This window comes from Leptonotus elevatus, chromosome 8, assembly GCF_054856555.1.
Source record: "Leptonotus elevatus isolate MCC_2025b chromosome 8, RoL_Lele_1.0, whole genome shotgun sequence".
NCBI lineage: Eukaryota > Metazoa > Chordata > Actinopteri > Syngnathiformes > Syngnathidae > Leptonotus > Leptonotus elevatus.
In genome coordinates this window covers 13439979-13459486 of record NC_141246.1, presented here as the reverse complement: position 1 = coordinate 13459486, position 19508 = coordinate 13439979, and the positions used below count along the sequence as shown (strand labels likewise).

At 41.7% G+C, this 19508-nt stretch overlaps 1 protein-coding gene across 2 annotated transcripts in view; it reads right to left on the bottom strand.

Annotated features, from left to right (window-relative positions):
- The window catches only part of ndst3 (N-deacetylase/N-sulfotransferase (heparan glucosaminyl) 3), a 60255-nt gene that overhangs the window by 27291 nt on the left and 13456 nt on the right, over positions 1 to 19508 (bottom strand). For both annotated transcript variants that reach the window (XM_086083536.1, XM_086083537.1), the window contains exons 3-5: positions 11579 to 11666; positions 8584 to 8738; positions 4993 to 5178 (exon numbers count right to left, since the gene is read on the bottom strand). In XM_086083536.1, the coding sequence (XP_085939662.1) occupies positions 4993 to 5178; positions 8584 to 8738; positions 11579 to 11666 (429 nt within the window). The remainder of the gene's footprint in view (positions 1 to 4992; positions 5179 to 8583; positions 8739 to 11578; positions 11667 to 19508) is intronic.

Genomic DNA, 19508 nt, shown 5'->3' with positions numbered 1-19508 from the left:
AGTAGCATTTAAATGCTGTTAGTTTAATGTGCTTTCTAACTCAATATGTCTGTGGTGAGAGGGTTTGCTGAGTCAAAAATGGGTCAGCCCATCTTTTGTGTTTGAGCGAGGACTACAGATGAGCCGCACAGATTACTTCCACCATGCGGAAGGCAATATGATTGTCATGCAGGTGACATCAAGGCCTCACTTTGCATCAGTGGTACCTTGAAGATGGAACATCTCGTGCACATCTTTTGGAATATGCAGACAAAACCCAAGCGGCCACAACGACAACACTTCCCAAGTTATGAGCACAGCTGTAATTCGTCGCAAGTGTGTTATATGGGGTTGAGGTCAGGACTAAGGTTGCAAAATACCGTTGGAAACTTTCAAAGGGAATTCATGGGAATTTATAGGAATTAATGGGAATAAAAAATAAATATACACAATTGAAGGTTGGGCCTCAAAAGAGAACATAATATAGAAAATATAATTTTATCATAATTGTGGCTAAAATAGCCAGATTTAATGTAAGTACACTCCTCAATCACATGCACACCAGCACTACTTAAGACCTAATCTCACTGTTTGCAGACATAGCGAATGTTGTTTTTTGTTGCTGTTGTTGTTGTCGGATTTCCTAAAAGAATGCAAACAGTTGCTAACAGTTTTTCTTGTTGCATAGAAATGTTTAACAAATATGATGAGAAACTGTTTGCCACAAGTAAAAACTGTTTGGGAACATTTTTGCAAATTTTTTTAATCCTTTGCAACCCTTCGCCGCTCAGTAAGGTACAGGCTTAAACTGCAAAGCTATTGAGGCCACGCCCCCTGCATGCACTGTGCACACCTCCATTACATACACAGATGATTGCTCAAACCCTGGAGGCTACACTTTTGAGCCCAAAGCGCAAGACTACTAAAGTCACACAATTGAGCCTGTGGATTATATAAAGTCAAGGAGTTAATTCTGCTCTCCAAGCACCAGCCACTCCCAACCTGAGAAAACGAGCTGTTGGAACTTTTTGTTGTCATTCGGTGCGGCCCCACCCCAGCACCGCCTCTGCAGACTTAACACACACCCACTTTCTCTTAGACCTCCATGGGATAGTGACAAAAGTAGCCTTTATCAGTAAACATTCTGTACAAATGAATTCAAACTAATCAATTATCCTTCACATTTGCAATGCCAAAGTGCAATGACAATTGGCCATCTTAAAATCCCAGAAAGGATTCTGGCTGACACTTGTGTAAACTACAAGTACAACTTTTTGTGCTGTTGAACCTAACTGAAAGAATTGTGTAGTGGTTAAGCCCTGTAAGCAGCAGGTCTTCCATTAGCGACCCACTCGTGGTTGTCTTTCTCTTTTCACTCCCTTCTTTACTTTCTTTCTTCCCTCTTCTCAACTCCTCCACCTCTACAATTTCTTGTGGTGAGCAGCCGTTTTGTTTCAAATGTTTATTGAAGAATTGAACATCCATCCAATTTCCACATGTAAAAAAGACGGCTGGCCGGTCTTGCGTGGCCACACAGCGCTCCTTGGCAGCAGCCGGGTCAGATGAGAGGGCCGCGGCAACCACACGGGGAGATGCGGGGTTTTACTGAACCAGCATTATAAATATTTCATAAAAAAATACATCGCCATGGTGTCAGGGGTTTAATCATTATATGCCTATAGTTAACTGTGGAAGGGCCAAAAATTCCGTGATGTGTAGATATTTGATCTATAATGGTATTACTGTCCTACTTGCCCAAATTATATAATGTATATATAATTGGCTAGCTAGTTGGTAATTTTACATGGATGTTTGCTTATGAAAAACACAAATATTTATATTTATATTTGCATACGATACAGTTTATTTAAATTACCCCCAATTTCTAGTGAATTCCCATTAATTCCCATAAATTGTCCAAAAAATCCCATAATTCTCACAGAAAGTTTCCTATTTGGAATATTTCCAAAATTCCCAATTTTGACTTCTCCTGGGAAGTTTCTGGAAAGTTTCTGAAAATGTTCCTTTGCAACCCGAATCAGGACTCTGTTTGAGCCATTCAAGTTCATCCACACCAATCGTTCTCATCCCTGTCTTATGGATCTTGATTAACTGTTCCCACAAACTGGAAAAGCCCATTAGACCCTGAAAAGGGGGCCCAGCATACCCAGCAAGGGATTTTAGACAATGCCATGTTCCCAACTTTTTGAGAAGACTTGTTCTTGTTCCAACATGACTGGCAAGGTCCAAAAGACATGGATGACAAAGTTAGGCGTGGATGAACTTGACTGGCCTTAACAGAATCATAACCTCAAGATCAGTGTGTGACCTCACAAACACGCTTCTGGAAGAAACATACTGAAGTGCTAACCTTTGTGGACAGCCTTCCCTGAAAAGTTGAAGCTGTTATTGCTGCAAAAGGTGGACCGACATCATTTAAAAATATAAAAATATAAAAATGGACGGTCACTTAAATTCATACTACATAACTCAACAAAAGTTGGAGATACATGCTTTTCTGTGACGGAAATTAAATAGAGCAATCGTATACAGTAAGATATCATTGCAATGTTCAGAAATCAATATTATGTAATGTAGAGCCGTTCTGTATGTGGCATAAAGGTCGAAAGCATCAATAGTCTCTTTCACACATACATACAGATCACAGGCTGTTGGTGTGTTTGGGCGGAGCGAGAGAGTGAGAGAGAGATGGAAGGCCACAAGAGCTTCAGACACTCAGCACTATTTCACCAAACCAATTATCCACAGAGCTATAGCTCAAACTGATATAGTACATTTTAAAAAGACACAAACACACACACGCTCGCACACAATCCCATATCTCCCATATCTCAGCCTGATTTGTTCTGATACCGCAGGTCCGGTGGGCGTCTCTCAATCTGCTCGCAGACACACGAAGAGCAATTTTACAACCTTAAGATGACTTCCTGTCCTCCTCTGAGCCATCAAAGATGAAGTGAGAGGCACAAGAGAAAGAGACGGATGGAGAGAAATTGCTGAAACATAGGATGAAGTGGAGGTAATGGAGGCTTTAGGTTTGGTCTCTGTCTGACTGGACCTATGCTAAATGTGGATGATTCCACATTTGATCACAACATAACCATGACTCGGCAGTATCACTAAAGTGCTGGGCAATGGAAGAAACGTATTCTTGCCCTTCAGGGTGGTCACATTCAAACTGTGTGTAAATGAGGACTTGGATCTGTCATGACTTCTCTCATATGTCACCAAACTGCCTTCAAGAGGCTCACTACAGGCTTGCAGTGTGTCCTATTTCCCCACGAAAATGATCACCTCATGCAACCCTGCAACTAAAAGTGCAGTTTCATCACCTAGCATCATGACAAGGAAGTGATTGTAAAGGAACACCAGCAGCAGGAGAATGTTGTTCGATTCAGGCAAGCACTACTTCTCGGAACGTTAGAGGAAAAGTTGATTTCTTTTTTCCTGACATTTGGACTTGTTTTTATGAAAGACTTTTGTCAACCAGTAGTTTGACGTTCACAGCCGAGTGGGCGTGGCCTTTTCACCATGAAATTTGCATAGCCACCATTTGACACGTACCATACCCACAACCTCACAGACGGGACATAACCACTGTACCACTGAGCCATGCCACCCCCTTTAAGTGGTTGGTTCAATTTTTTCGCCCCACTTTTTGGTAACCACTGTTGATTTAAATTGTGAAAGTGTGAAAATAAAGTGAAGGCTTCTTGACAGCAAAAGTACGAGCTTTTTAAGAGATGTGTATTCTTTTTTGTATTAGTAGTATGTGGATTATGTTCTGTTTGTGTAAACAAATTTCAAACATAAAAGAGCTAATGTGAGTAATTTGCCTCATCACATTATTTTTGTTGAGCTCAGTGTTGAATATATTATTGTTTAATTGATGAAGACGCTTCTAAATGGAAAATCAACAGCACATAATATAACGTGTACAATTGTCAGCTAAATAATTGCTAAAGCGCTATTGTTTTTGATGTCACAACAAGATGCCAAAAAATAAAAGCAAATTTAAAAAAATATACATGTCAGGTCTTAGTGCTCTCTCATAAAGTGGTAATTTTATTGTCAAACGTGATTGTTTATTTCTCTTGCGGTAAAGGCAGCAATTGTCTTGCCAACGAGCCTGGCTGACACGTGAATGAAGGAGGAGGAGCAGCTACTTCAACAGATGGCATGAATGACAAGATGCTAATTGGTACGTTGTGACGAATGGATTGGTGAACGTGTGAGAGGGTCCTGAGATCCTTATTGTGTCAAACCGTAAACAAGACCCACAGACAGAAGTGGCTGTTATACCATTTAAAACCAACACAAACTTACGTAAACACAAGAATTTCTGGCCATCAATAGTATAGAATTTTCTGAGTAAAGAAAAATAACAATTATCATTTATTTCTTAATTATGTTGCTGTATGTGCTGGTATAATGCACATAATATATAGACTGGAATGGCCTCTTAAACCACACTGGCCACAGTTAAATATTGAATTATAGCATAGAGGAGGATGTTGAGGTTGGACAAGGTCAAACAATTCATTTAACACACTTGCACAAACACACCAAGGTTGCATCCAACACACACAGACACATGACATCATCAGTTTTCAGTTTAAGGATGCAAGAAACAATCGCCGGCAGCATCAAAGTCAGTCATTTCTTGCTCCACAGAGATATCCAAACCGTTTTTTGACCGAGGGATTGTTTCCTCTCATTTTGCTGCCTTAAGAATTTTAAATAGATGTTTTAATGTGAGGCAGATGCATTTATACAAAGAGGTTGCAAAATGGGCTTTTGAACATGCAAGAAAATATGAACATCTTCTCTCTTACTCTTTTTGGACAAGCAAGATAAATTGAAGAATGGAGTCTAAATGGTAGAGGAAAATAAACTCCAGCTTGACAAACAGCAATAAGATAAGACATTGAGATGTTGTAAAGGAAGTAATTGTTCAAAGAGGGTGCTTATGCTGCATGAGTGTGCGCTCACCATAATGTTACTGTGGATGAAACCCTTGCGGTAGCGGGCGGGCTTGAGGTGGGGGTATTCCTCCGTGCTGGTCACTTGGATGTTCCACACCCGTCTCCAAGCCTCATAAAGCTGCAGGTGGACCGGGTAGACCCCAGAGTGGTGGGGGGCCACGGCGTAGCCCATGTTCACTGGAATGTCGTGTTGCTGCACACACAATTCATTTGTCAATAAACACACAGAGGAGTGGTGCCCTCTTTTTTACCTTGTAGAATGGGGTCATATGGTTGGTGAATGGGATGTGTTTCCATTACCACAGTGGTTCTCAAACTGAGGGCTGGGGACCAGTAGGGACCCGCTAGCCTTAATGTGTGGGTCCGGAATATAAACTCAACAAAAATATGAATGCAATACTTTTGTTTTTGCTCCCATTATTTATGAGATTAACTCAAAGATCTAAAACTTCTTCCACATACACAATATCACCATTTCTCTCAAATATTGTTCGTAAACCAGTCTAAAGCTGTGATAGTGAGCATTTCTCCATTGCCAAGATAATCCATTCCACCTCACAGGCGTGCGATATCAAGATTCTGATTAGACACCATGATTAGTGCACAGGTGTGCCTTAGACTGTTCACAATAAAATCTTGGTGTCTACTCAGCATCTTGATATGGCTTGATATGCTTGACACTATCTGAACCAAGTAAGTTTATATTGGTCTCATCAGACCACAGGGCCTGGTTCCAGTAATTCATATCCTTAGTTTGCTCGTCTTCAGCAAATTAGTGTGGGCTTTTTTGTGCATCATCTCCAGAAGAGGCTCCTTTCTGAGACAACAGCGATGCAGACAGATCAAGACTACTCTACCACTGAGCCATGCCGCTAATGGTCTTGGCCGCTGTGCTGCATTCTCAGTTTCAGGATGTTGGCAATTGTCTTACAGCCTAGGCCCTCTCTGTTCTCTTTTTCAGATCTTCAGAGAGTTTATTTGTTATGAAGTGTTGAACTTACCGTGAGTGTGAGAAGCAAATGCCAAATTTAACACACCTGCTCCCTATTTGCACCTGAGACATTGTAACACTAAGGAATCACGTGACACTGGGGAGGGAAAATGACTAACTGTGCTCAATGTGGACATTTTCAGCTGACACTAAATGCTTTTCATTGCGTCAGTGTCATTTCTTCAGTGTTGTCCCATGAAAGGATATAATTAAATACCTGCAGAAATGTGAGGGGTGGTGTACTCTTGTGAGCTACTGTATCACTTAAATCACACATGGCAGCACATGGTAGTTATGTTTAATTAGCGTCAGAATTACGAGGGAGTCCTTGGAAAAATATCACCTCTGTGAGGGGTCCCTGGACTCAAAATGAGAGCTGTCTACCTAACTTCAGAAGAGGAAATTAAAAATAAGTGTTCATGAGCGTAATTGCGAGGGCGGATGTTTCCTGGGTGCACCTTGTAGACAAATGGTGTTGTCCTTCGCCGTGCCGCACACCCACTTACGCCGTCAAAGCAAAGCATCGGAGCTCACAGGATGAGCGAGCGGACTGTGTGTGTGCAATAAAGGTTAGGGATTGCACTTTACGATTACATTCACCTTCAATAACATGAACCTACATCCAACCTCGCTGTATCATATCTTATGTGTGACACCGCTGTACGGCCATAAAATTATTGCCACACACATACACGGAGTGGAGGAAACGAGAGCACAGCAATAACAGCAGCCTACCTTGAGGAATTCAGATTAAATAGTCAGAGATAAAAATGGCTCCTGGGTTGCCATTAAAGTGAATGCCCCATTAGCCATGGGTGTATTAAGATTTGTTTGGATTTAGGAGATTAGTAAAGTGTCGGTCAGGCGAGGCTCCCAACACTGAGCTCATTTGCATCTGTGGTCATTTTTTTTTTCCACCAAAGGGCTCCTGTTTGAATTATTTCACCGCAAGGGATAAGTGAAAGGCTCTGGAGAGGAGGTGAGACTCCAGGGGAAAAAAAAAGGGAATAATGATGATTCCATTTAGCAGGTAAACTGTTTACAATCGGGGGGTGCTTTTATTTGAAAGAGGTTTGTGGGACTATGTCTAAGGATAGTGGTGATTTTGCATTAGAGGTAAGTGGGGCAGTACACACTAGAGGTTACTAGTATTTCCTTTCCAAAACCTGTACATATTTTATATTCCTATTCATATATATGCTGAGTAGTGATTCACTAACAATGTACAGTAGGGGTGGGAACCTCTCACCGAAACAAAATATTAAAACTGGTGTTTTCTTCACAGTGAGTACTTAAGTGTATTTTTTTAAACATACAAATGTCTTCTTAACAGAGGCCACTTTCTGTAAACAAATTTGTGTCTGTCTTAAACGCTATTGTCATGCAACACGTCAGTCAGTTACATAGTGAATTGTTTCATTTTATAAACTGTGACAATTTTTTGGGGTGTAACATTGCAAAAGTAAATACATAAAATTACTTAAATATTAAATCCAATTAAATCAATATTAATATTCCTCAGAAATTGTGTGCATCAAAAAGTTGAACCATAAAATATGTTTTAAAATGTTACGTATGCAAAACTGAGTCAGTTGCTGGACAGATAAATGTCTTACACAAGTAAAAGTAAGCTCATGAGTCTTCTTCCCCTAAAGACTTACATACATTTCCCCGCCACTCTTATGGCACTCCCCTTAGCGGCCTGCCAAGTAACTGCTCAATAAGTAATGAACAATGGAGCCGTTATAGTGGCTGTATATTAACTACAAATATCGCGATACTTGGCATATCGATAATCTATCAGGAGACAAAGTATCACAATTTATCACAATATCGATATATCGTCACACTCTTAGTGTACAGTATATAAAGAAACGTCTCTCATAATCCTTATATAGCTTGCTTTGTAGTAGGGTCTTTAATTCATTTAATCCCAGCCATTTTCATTGGAGCAACATCTTCAACAGCAGCCGTTTTACTGGATTTTGACTGATCTTGCATCGTACTAAATTCATAAATATGACAACAACGTGCGTCTATGGTAGAGTCACGCGCAGGCATGTACTATCGAGGTGGAAAGCGGTCTCCAAGTGCCCACTTCACAACGGTGATCTGTTTTCACCCTGGCCCACTTTACATTATACGCACATGGAGAACTTCTTGCAGTTCTACTGTTACTTTGCATCACAAAAATCAGATTCTGCTTCCACCATCTCAGGTAATACGCACCTCTAACATGCCGATTTCAAAGGGAATGAGAGTTCACCGTTCATGTCCATGACATTATATTTCTCCTGTCAGTATTATTCTGCGCAACATAATTTAGGCTACTGTCCTTTCACGAGAATAATAAACCTTTTATCCATGTTTATAACTTGATCCTGTGACACTATGTTTTTGCTACTGTAGAAAGACAAGCGTGTGTGTGTGCGTGTGCGTGAAAGTGCATGATATTTCTCTGCCTTCGGGTGCTTTGTAGCAAAGAGATGGCAATTATTTTACACAGAGGTGGTTCAGAAAGCAAATATGATTTCAAGGACGCATGAAAGGGAAGAAAGACAAGGGAATTGACAGCGCCAAGTCTGTGTGTGCGTACATCATTCTCACCAATGCAAACTCTTTGTTGAGGACCATCTGTTCCAGCAGCGAGGACTCGTTGTGGAAGAGGTGAGGCTGCATGTGGCTCCACATGTGGGGGAACCACCAGAACTCATCCACGTACTTCAGCAGTAAATCGTCTCCCTCATCCTCCTCCACGGTGCCTACGTGCGCGCACAAACACACACACAAGGACAAAAGGACGCAGTGTGACAGATGTAGCGACACACAACTTCCTGTTGCCGAAGGTTAGAGTTCGTTATCAAGCAGCAGGCTTCTCTTAGGCGTGCGTTGTAAAATCAGATGGATGTCAGATACCATGCTGATGAGATGTAGTACCATCCCAATAGATGTCATGCTCACATTTTATATCACATTTGTTTGCAATTTTACATCCTTTTAAAGACAAACTTCTGTTTTCTATTTGAACACGAGTCTCTTGCAGCAGATGAATAACTACAGAAAATGCCCTTGAAGCCACAACGGCACACACACATTTACATGCCACGGTACTGTGACTTCAAATTACTAAGATAGCATCAACTAAAAATTAGGATTGGATATCTCTTTTCCCAATTAGATATGGCAGAATGAGAAGATTTAGATATTGACTTCTGTGTGAGAGAATTCAGTGGGATTTTGTGCAATAAGTAAGGTAATGTAACTAGTAAATTCAAAAAGATTTCTGGGGTTAATTTAAAAAGCAGTTTTTTTCTGCTCAATAATGCAATGTTTGAAAATCATTTAACCGATGGCAGGTCAACAAGCAGGCATCCAAGGACATCCCAAACTTTTTTGCTTGTATCTTGAATGGTGGCTCTATATGCTTTTTTGTAATGCCGAAAAAGATCCTCACTGTGCGACAGCAGAGTTTGAAAATCATTTAACCGATGGCAGGTCAACAAGCAGGCATCCAAGGACATCCCAAACGTTTTTGCTTGTATCTTGAATGGTGGCTCTTTACGCTTTTTTGTAATGCCGGAAAAGATCCTCACTGTGCGACAGGGGAGTTTGAAACACTCCATCGGTGGTTGTTTATATTGTGATAGTTATTGGAAATGACGGCAGTCAGAAAAAGGTTTGTGCACAGAACAACAGAACCATAGCAGAAAAAAATGGTACATGACAACTATAACGTTACAAAGAAGTCAAGCTCTTTTCTGTGAAAAAGGAAAAGACACAACAATTAAGCAATAGGACAAGACAAGACAGGACGGGATGAAGTAATGAGCCAAGGAGTGCAACTGGCATGTGTTGGGAGTTGCTTTGCGGAGCTTAAACACCTGTGGGGACTTTGGAATGTGACCGTGATGCCCTGAGAGACTCTTTTGTGATTAAGGGCTATATAAATAAACTTGACATGACTTGACTAGGTTGCAAAAGAAAGGAGTGTCCGGGGAGTTGACGTAATAGTACAGGCTGTATCACTGTTAGTGGCCCCACAACAAGCAACTAAACCACCAGATGTATCTATGATGATATATTAACACTGTCACATATATATACTAGTCATCCAGGGCTCTATTTTCATGACCGGCGCTAACCCGGAGCACAGATACGTGCAAGCCAGCCGGATTAGGGTAAAAGGGTGGTTTGTAGCATTTTGTGCCACCAATCAAAGTCGCAGATCTTGCATGGAAACTTCTCAAATTCAACAAAATCCTAAACTACCTAAACTACCTGTGTAGTTTCTCTATCAAACTATCTTTCAGCAGGGCTTAAAGGGACATTCAGCGAGTCTAGCGCCATCTAGTGGTGACTAAAAAATTCATTGATTTTAAAAACCAACTGTTCATGTCAATAATATGCACACAAAAAAAATGTTGTATCACATAAACTTATTTTTTTACATATAATTGTAGGTCTAGTAATCACTAATTCCATTACAAGGCTGTAGTCTCACCTTACTACAGCTGCCATGTTTCTCCGCCATCTTCTGTTACGAATGCCCAAAGGACAACTTTGTGAATGTAGTTATTGCATCGAGTGTCGGACCCAATGGGTCAACCACAGTTTACCTTCCACAGCTGCGGCCTGCAGGTGGTCGTCACTAACTTCCGTGATTCGGTTCCGTCACTTGTCATTTTCTGCTTTGCTCTCGCAAGCTCTTACTAGCTTCCTCCCGCTAGCTGCTCTTGTTAGCCACTGTGGCCTTTTCCTGATTAACTCCGGCTAGCTGCTCTTGGTAGCTACTCCGGCTAATTCTGGCTCGCTCTGTCTTTTGGCGTCGCTTAACAGCGGCTGCCAAGTCGCCGTCACTTCCCTTGATGCTTGTTTGTATAATAAGAATTGGTGGTAGGCTTGTGAAATGTGGTCTCTCTGAGCTGCATGCTTCTAATGCTTTTTTTTTTTTTTTACTACTAGATGGCGCTAAGGACCACACACTGGGTCTTTAAGGAGACAGTATCACAAATAACCAGAATTGGGCAGAGCGGTCTGCCAAACTGGCAAACGAGGTGCAGCAAGCCTTGCACCTGCACAAAAACCTGGATACGCCAGTATTTCCACATGCAGCAGCTACAAAAATAAGGTCGCTAATGTCCGTACTTTTTCACGCTGGCACATTGAAGATGGGAGTACTCTGCCTCAAACTTAGAGTTCTGTTGTAATAATTTTCATTATGAGGCTTTATGTGCTGACATTTTTCCTGTGCAACCCTTTAAAGGGGCAGAGCTTTTCTCCTATTTTTAAATCTAAGAATCTTGTGGCTCTTGGTTCTGTCTTCCCTGTTGATCATTGTTTTTATCATATTTTTTACTTTACACGTGACTGGGGTATTTGCCCTTAAAGGGATCAATAAAGTCATCTGAATTTGAATCAACCAACCACCCTGATGAGGGGACACCACGAACACCCAGGGACCCAGGGCAGTGCACCACCATCTGTTTTCGTAGAGTTTTGGATCCTATTCTAATAATGAGTCAGCCTATTGCACATTATTGTATTGCTCTGTTTCACCATGGCCCTTTTTACTTTTAGTTTTCCTACGTTGACTTTTACTTACCTGTGTGATAGAACTTGCCAGAAAAGCCCAGGTTGAAGGTGAAGTTGGAGATCTGAGCACGCAACTGTCTTTGCGTATCCAGAAGCGCCTGTGGATCAGATTAGACTCAATTAGATTCGATACGAAGGGCAGATACGATAAAAAATATACAAATGTTCAGTTTTCTCCTCCCCTTAGTGTCAGGTGTTGATGCTCAAATGAGGATTTTCTGCATTTTTTTAATGACTTCATTAGATTAGTGGCCTTTAAACAAAGACTCTGTAATGAGTGTTAACCAAAGAGCATTACACACAGACACATGCGCACACACACTGAGGCTGTAACACCGGTTAATGAAGGTCGATGTATGAAAGGCCTCTAGAGGATCGGCTAATAACCCCCTACCCGACCCCCAACGCACACACGCACACACTCCTAGTCACTCACTTTTTCCCAACCATTACCAAGTGATCCTGCATCAGTCCCACCCATCCATTCTTTGCCGCACCCTCTTTCTTTGCACTGTGGAGAACCCGCAGCCTTCGTCTCACTCGTCTGAAACTCCATCTCTCCATCGCTTGCTCAAATGTCACATTCTCAGGAGACGGCCTTGTTCTAATTTAAAAGGAAGGCTGAAGCAGCACGGAGGATATATCTCCTCTCTCTCTCTTTCTATCTCTCTCTCTTTCTATAACTCCCTCTGTTCTCTCCCAGATCTTCTTCTTGCTATCATTGCACTTCTTGCTGTTTGCGCCCATAAATATTTTTTATGAAACTTTTATTATTCCGTGCGTATTTCAGGCTGCGGGGTCGTTTTGTTGGGCTCAGCGCCACGTCTCTATTAAAAATGTTTGTCGGGCCGCTTTTAATCGATCCCCAGGAACCTTCTCTGATTTATGAGATGAGCAACTGATGTGAGATCGAGGAGGCGCTTGCAAGCAGGGTTTCTTTCTCAGTGTGTGTGTGTGTGTGTGTACAAATATAGAGACACAGGCACAGTATCTTCATTAGCGCTAATCTAATGGTATTGAAGATGGCTGCATGTTGACAGATGTGCACAGCCCTAATCTGATCCCTTGTCTTCACTGTGATGACATCCTTTACATCACATCCATGCGCCCCGCACACACACATACACGCACACATCCAAATACTTGGAATTAAATTAACTTTGTTGTCAAGCGCTTTGCATTTTTACTCAATCTACTCTCATCGATGCACTTGGTCAAAATGCATTATTAACGTAAATGTCGGGAAGAGCGAGCGCTAGCGTGGGAGTTGGTCCAAGTGTGTGCTGTATTAGTGTCGACACATCATTTATATTCCGCAAGCTAACATATATCACGAGCCGGAACATAAAAAAAACACAGACACACAAGAGGATATGGCGCAGTAAGGTATAAACAAGCACACAGGTGATTTTGCAATAGACGGGATTGTCAGACATTGCATAAATTCAAGTTACATTAACAATGGAACTCTGGCATAGACCGAAGACCCCTATAATTGTTTTAAATACCTGTTAATGTGTCTTCAGCACTATTATGTGCAGAAAATACGAAAAAAAAGAACTACCGGTATGTGCAAAATTTACCAGAACTTACATACTGTACAGTATTTGACAAAGGTCATTTAAAAACATCACACAACTTTGTAATGAAATGATGTTTAGTTTTTCATGACAAATACAAAAAAAAAATTGAATGAGTATAAATATTTAGTATTTTTAATAGTGCTCTGATTTGGGAATAATTGAAATATAAAAATTTAAATACAAAACAAAAAATTCCATGCCATTTCAATCGCCGTCACTTATAAATGGAATTGTGCTATTCGCTGGGCACCCGGATCCTTATCCCCCATGAATAGTGGGGATCCACTGTATAGTTTTGAGTTGTAACGTTACCATTCATCACTAGATGGCAGACAATCGGTGCATAGACTCTGCCTTTTACTAAAATGTGAGTAGGACTAATAATTTCTTGTGGATTGTGAATGGCATGCAGGACAGTTATAGTACCTGAATAATATAAAACATTTGAGTGAATTGATTTATGGGGAAAAAACACACACAAAATAAGTTCCTGCACTCAATATTGGTTTGCAGTTGAGAGGTTGTGTGCCGTCCTTGAATGGTGATTTATGCATGAGAAAACACAATAAGTGCCTATTTTTGATTGTTCAAATCCTTTGTTGTTGTTTGATTTTTGTAAACATGCATTGAGCATGAATATACTATGATATACATTGTTTCAATAAAAAAAAAAAGAAGAAAAAGAGACACCTATTTTGTCTATGAATGGCCTTTTTGTCATACATCTGGTTAGGAAGTGTGTGGTCCTATGTTGCCCCTCAAGTAATGCTGTTGAAAAATGGTGGCCCCCTCCAAGCATTTAAGTTACCCATCCCTGATTTAGAGTCTTTAATTAACCTAAAATGCAAATTTTTGTAATGTGTGAGGAAGTTGGAGTACCTGAAGAAAACCCATGCAAGGATGAGAAAACATTAAAACGCCACACAGGAGGGTCAAAGCTGAGATTCGATCCTGAACATCCTACTGTGAGGAAAATGAAAACGTGCTGACCACAATCCCCCTTGCTGCCCTATGGTACTTTTAAAGTCTTTATTTACGGTGACTTAACAATAAAAGCCAACGCTCCGTTTGTTATATTGCTATGTGTGCCTGGGAGGTGGGTTTCTTCACATTAATACCAAACACAGCTGACTTGCGCATTAAAAATTTTTATGGTATGCCACCACAATGCGTTCTATTTCCATTTGTGTGGTCATCAGCACACTTTCTAGTCAATATTACCATAAAGCGCCTTCGGTGTCCTATTCAGAATCACTCAATCATCACGAAAATGTAGCAGAATAATAAAACTCTGAGGTCTTATTACAAGTGGCCAAACATTTGCACACGTAGCTAAACAATGACAAATTTCTAAATGTGTTACCTACATTTTTATAAACTTTCAATTTGTTCATATATAAATATATATATATATATATATATATATATATATATGGCCAAGCGGAATGCAGCTTCAGCGGTCGCTGAGCCAAAAACTCGGACATGGGAGGAGTTCGGTGAGGCCATGGAAAATGACTTCCAGACGGCTTCAAAGAAATTCTGGTCCACCATCCGGCATCTCAGGAGAGGAAATCAGTGCACCATTGACACTGTGTATAGTGGAGGAGGGGTGCTGCAGACCTCGACTCGGGACGTCGTGAATCGGTGGGGAGAATACTTCGAAGACCTCCTCAGTTCCACCGACACGACTTCTTTTGAGGAAGCAGAGTCTGGGGACTCAGAGGTGGGCTCCCCTATCTCTGGGGTCAAAGTCACTGAGGTGGTTGGAAAGCTCCTCGGTGGCAAGGCCCCAGGGGTGGATGAGATCCGCCCAGAGTTCCTAAAGGCTCTGGATGTTGTGGGATAGTCGTGGTTGACACGCCTCTACAACATCACATGGACATCGGGGACAGTGCCTCTGGATTGGCAGACCGGGATGGTGGTCCCCCTTTTTAAGAAGGTGGACCGGAGGGTGTGTTCCAACTATAAAGGGATCACACTCCTCAGCCTTCCTGGTAAGGTCTATTCAGGGGTGTTGGAGAGGAGGGTCCGTCGGAAAGTCGAATTTCGGATTCAGGAGGAGCAGTGTGGTTTTCGTCCCGGCCATGGAACAATGGACCAGCTCTTCACCCTCGGCAGGATCCTCGAGGGTGCATAGCAGTTCGCCCAACCAGTCCACATGTGCTTTGTGGACTTGGAGAAGGCTATTGACCGTGTTCCTTTGGGGAGTCCTAACCCTAACGCCGCCAAGGTTGCCCTTTGTCTCCAATACTGTTCATAACTTTTATGGACAGAATTCCTAGTCACAGCCGGGGCTCCGGGCTGAGGGGTTCCGGTTTGGTAGCCTCAACATTGCATCTCTGCTTTTTGCAGATGACGTGGTACTGTTGGCTTCTTCAAGCCGTGATCTTCAACTCTCACTGGAGCGGTTCGCAGCCGAGTGTAAAGCGGTTGGAATGAAATTCAGCACAGCTAAATCCGAGACCATGGTCCTCAGTCGGAAAAGGGTGGAGTTCCCTCTCCAGGGCGCGGATGAGATCCTGCCCCAAGTGGAGGAGTTCAAGTATCTTGGGGTCTTGTTCACGAGTGAGGGCAGGTTGGATCATGAGATCGACAGGCAGATCGGTGCAGCGTCTGCAGTGATGCGGACTCTGTATCGGTCCGTGGTAAAGAAAGTGCTGAGTCGAAAGGCAAAGCTCTCGATTTACCGGTTGTTCTACGTTCCTACCCTACCTATGGTCACGAGCTGTGGGTCGTGACCGAAAGAACAAGATCCCAGATACAAGCGGCCAAAATGAGGGACTACTCCGCATTGAGAGGAACCAGTTGAGGTGGCTCAGACATCTGATTCGGATGCCTCGTGGACGCCTCCCTGAATTTTCATCATATGATGTCCATCCTGTCATAGTGAAATATCAAGTGATTTGTATCGCCCCCAAAATGTTTTTATTCAAAATATATTTGTTGGCCAGTACACTGACAGGTTGTTCGCTGAATCGTGTTGCTGAATGAAGGTCCACCACCATGTGCTCATTAAGTGCTAAAATCAGCCAAAATGTCCCCCTTGACATTGTCTACCATTTTAGAAAGGTCACTTCCTTTGCTATTTTCATTTATCTGCTTTGAGTTCCTTTATAATTTAGGTGTGGGATTTCTTGCTAACAGCATAATATATACTTGAATGAATATACAATGAATTTCCATGGTTCAATGGAAGATCTCAAGTTTTTGGGTGAAATGGGGAAGTTTCAAAGGCACCTTTCGGGACACTTTCCCTTCTTTGCCATCATTGCTTAAATTTCCATGGTGGCATCACTATAGAGAAATGCTTTAGGCCAGGGATGCTCAAGTTCTGTCCTCGGGAGCCCCTATACAGCCTGTTGTCCATGTTTCCCTCCTGCAGCACAGCTGAATCTAATGATCAGCTAATCAGCAAGCTTTGCAGAAGCCTGATAAAGATCCTGAGCATGAATCAGGTGTGTTAGTGGAGAGAAACATGGAAAACAGGCTGGATAGGGGCTCCCGAGGACAGAACTTGAGCAGCCTTGCTTTAGACGGATATACACTGAACTAAAGTCTCAAAGAAATGACAAATGCTAAAGTCATGTGCAATATACTGTCATCATGTTGTGAACATTCCTTTTGGACTCAAAAGTTTACAACAGCGTTATTTGACTGCAATTGCATATCATGTTCAGGAATGCAATGTCTCTGATAAGCAAAAAACTGAAAAGTAAAAAGTAAAATATTCATACTGTAAATGCAAGAAAAAAGTTATGTTACCATTGCAAAACGAAAATGTGTCAGGCAAACTGTAGGTCTTTGCTGCCATCAAACAGAAACGTTTGATTGGGGGCGGGGGGGGGGGGGGGGGCAGCTCCAAGTGAAGATCTGATGATCATTACGAGGCGGCCCGGGGGAAGACTACAAACTGCACCCAGCAATTAAACGTGACATACCTCTTAGACAGAAAGACATTTCGAAAATCTCAGAGAAACAATCAAGTCATCTCCTGCTGTTTTTTCTTCTTTTTTTTCTTTCCTGATGGTAATGGCAGCCGATCTCATTGAGCTGAGGCCTTGAAGCAATACCGGGCCAATCTGTCTCCAGGATGCTGAGCGTGGCGATAAAACCAGCCGTAAGAGAGAAGGCTGCATTTGACTTAGCGGGAGTAGCGGGGTGGAAGTGTGGATGGTGGTGGCTGGGTGGGGAGCTGTGTACGCAGCCTATTGACAATCCTAGTAATGAAGGTAAACACACATGAGGATTAGCGGTTAGCGATAGCCCTACTCTCTGTGCCCAATCCCACAGCTGCATCGCATTGCCAGTGTCAGAAGTAATGCCAGTTTGCTTTGCTTGTGTGTGCGGGTGTGCATATGTGTATCGTAAGCGCAGTAAGAGGTGCCAGCGAGATGTTGGCGTTCAAACAGATGGAGGCCGTTGGGGGAATTGACATCTGGACAGCTGGCTTGTCATCCACTTTAGAATGTAAATCCTCATTCTGTCATTTTTTTTCCTCAATTTTTTTTATTTTTCCGTTCAAGTCAGCCCAATATAAAACAATGTTAATATTCTAATTAGACAGCGGAGGTCACTCTTTATTGAGAACAGGGCCCCTCCCACCTCTATTTGATATATTATAAGTATTGATTCAGTTGTCAGCTAACTGGATACAACTTAACTTTGGTTTGTTTGTTGGGCATATGCAAGCTTTTCTATTGGCCAACATGGCACAAATAATTATGTTAAATAATTTCTACTTCAAAACAAGTGACTCCCCAAATGAGAGGATCTCCTCAAGACCTGTGCTGCACCTGTAGTGGGTTAAATGAGTTAAAATCATATATCATATATATATATATATATATATATATATACATATAGATAATTAAATTGTGACAATATTTTGATATACAGTACACGTGCCATACACACATATACATATACAGCTTTTATTATTAATTTTATTTAACAACCTAACCCTATCTATACTCAACTACATGAATCATTGCTCTAAATTGTTGATTTAACACAGTTTTCTGCTATAGTGAAACACATATATTATATAAGCTAATATTAATGGAAAACAAAAAAAAATTCTGCACATTGTCACTCAGTATGTTGTAATGTGAAACACTATCTACAAATTTGTCAAATTAATTCAAAAGTTTTCTAAAGAAAATAGAGCAATCTTATTTCTTGTCCCCGTGGCCTTTTAGGAACTTTGAACAGCAGATTTAATTATGTACTGTCATTTTTTATGATAATTAAGGCCTTCATTTTTGAACTTTTTAATGAACTGTAGACACTTTGGAAAATGTGAAAATGAGAATAAATTAATTAATAGATCAATTAATTGATTAGTAAGAATGTGGTGATTGGGTCGAGCTGTCGGTTAAGGCAAAATAGAGTGCACTACAGGGCTGCAGACAGCAGAGGTGCTGTTGATTTTGTCTCTGCTAGTTAGTCTAAAGAGGAAGAACATGATGTCAGCTGTGGGAAGTTAGTAGCTACAACCACCATATTGAATAATGCGCCGAACATGATTATATGACTCAATATGACTGATATTTTGTTTAAATATCCACTGCAAAAATAAATAAATAAATAAACAAATAAATAAATAAATAAAATATCCCGGTTACAAGCGGCAGAAATGAGTTTCCTCCGCAGGGTGTCCGGGCTCTCCCTTAGAGATAGGGTGAGAAACTCAGTCATTCAGGAGGGACTTGAGTTGAGCCATTGCTCCTCCGCGTTGAGAGGAACCAGTTGAGGTGGCTCGGGCATCTGGATCGGATGCCTCCAGGACGCCTCCCTAGAGAGTTGTTCCGGGCATGTCCCACCAGCGGGAGGCCCCGGGGACGACCCAAGACACGCTGGAGAGACTATGTCTCCCGGCTGGCCTGGGAACGCCTTGTGATCCCGCCGGATAAGCTGGTTGAAGTGGCTGGGGAGAGGGAAGTCTGTGCTTCCCTCGTAAAGCTGTTGCCCCCGCAACCCGACCCCGGATAAGCGGTAGATGACGGATGGATGGATGGAAATCAACCTGTCTATGGCAAATTCCAACAAAATCCAGGACACTAAAGTTTATGATTGCTTGGCGTGACTTGTTTCTACAGATTCTGTTATTCTTACTGTATGAGCTTATTACTATGAAAGTACTTCATAAATGTTGTAGCTGTGCATCCTTTTCCTCTTTTACTCCCTCATCATCTTGTTTAGAAATAACATGATATCAGTATGAAGCATTTGCAGCATGCATATATGTAGTCCTTAGTATAATGGCTTACGCGGGTCAACGGAAGCACATTTGGCAGTAAGAAAGAGAAATGTCGTTTTTCTGGCATGTGGCCTTTTTAAGTGGCTTGTGCTTCTATG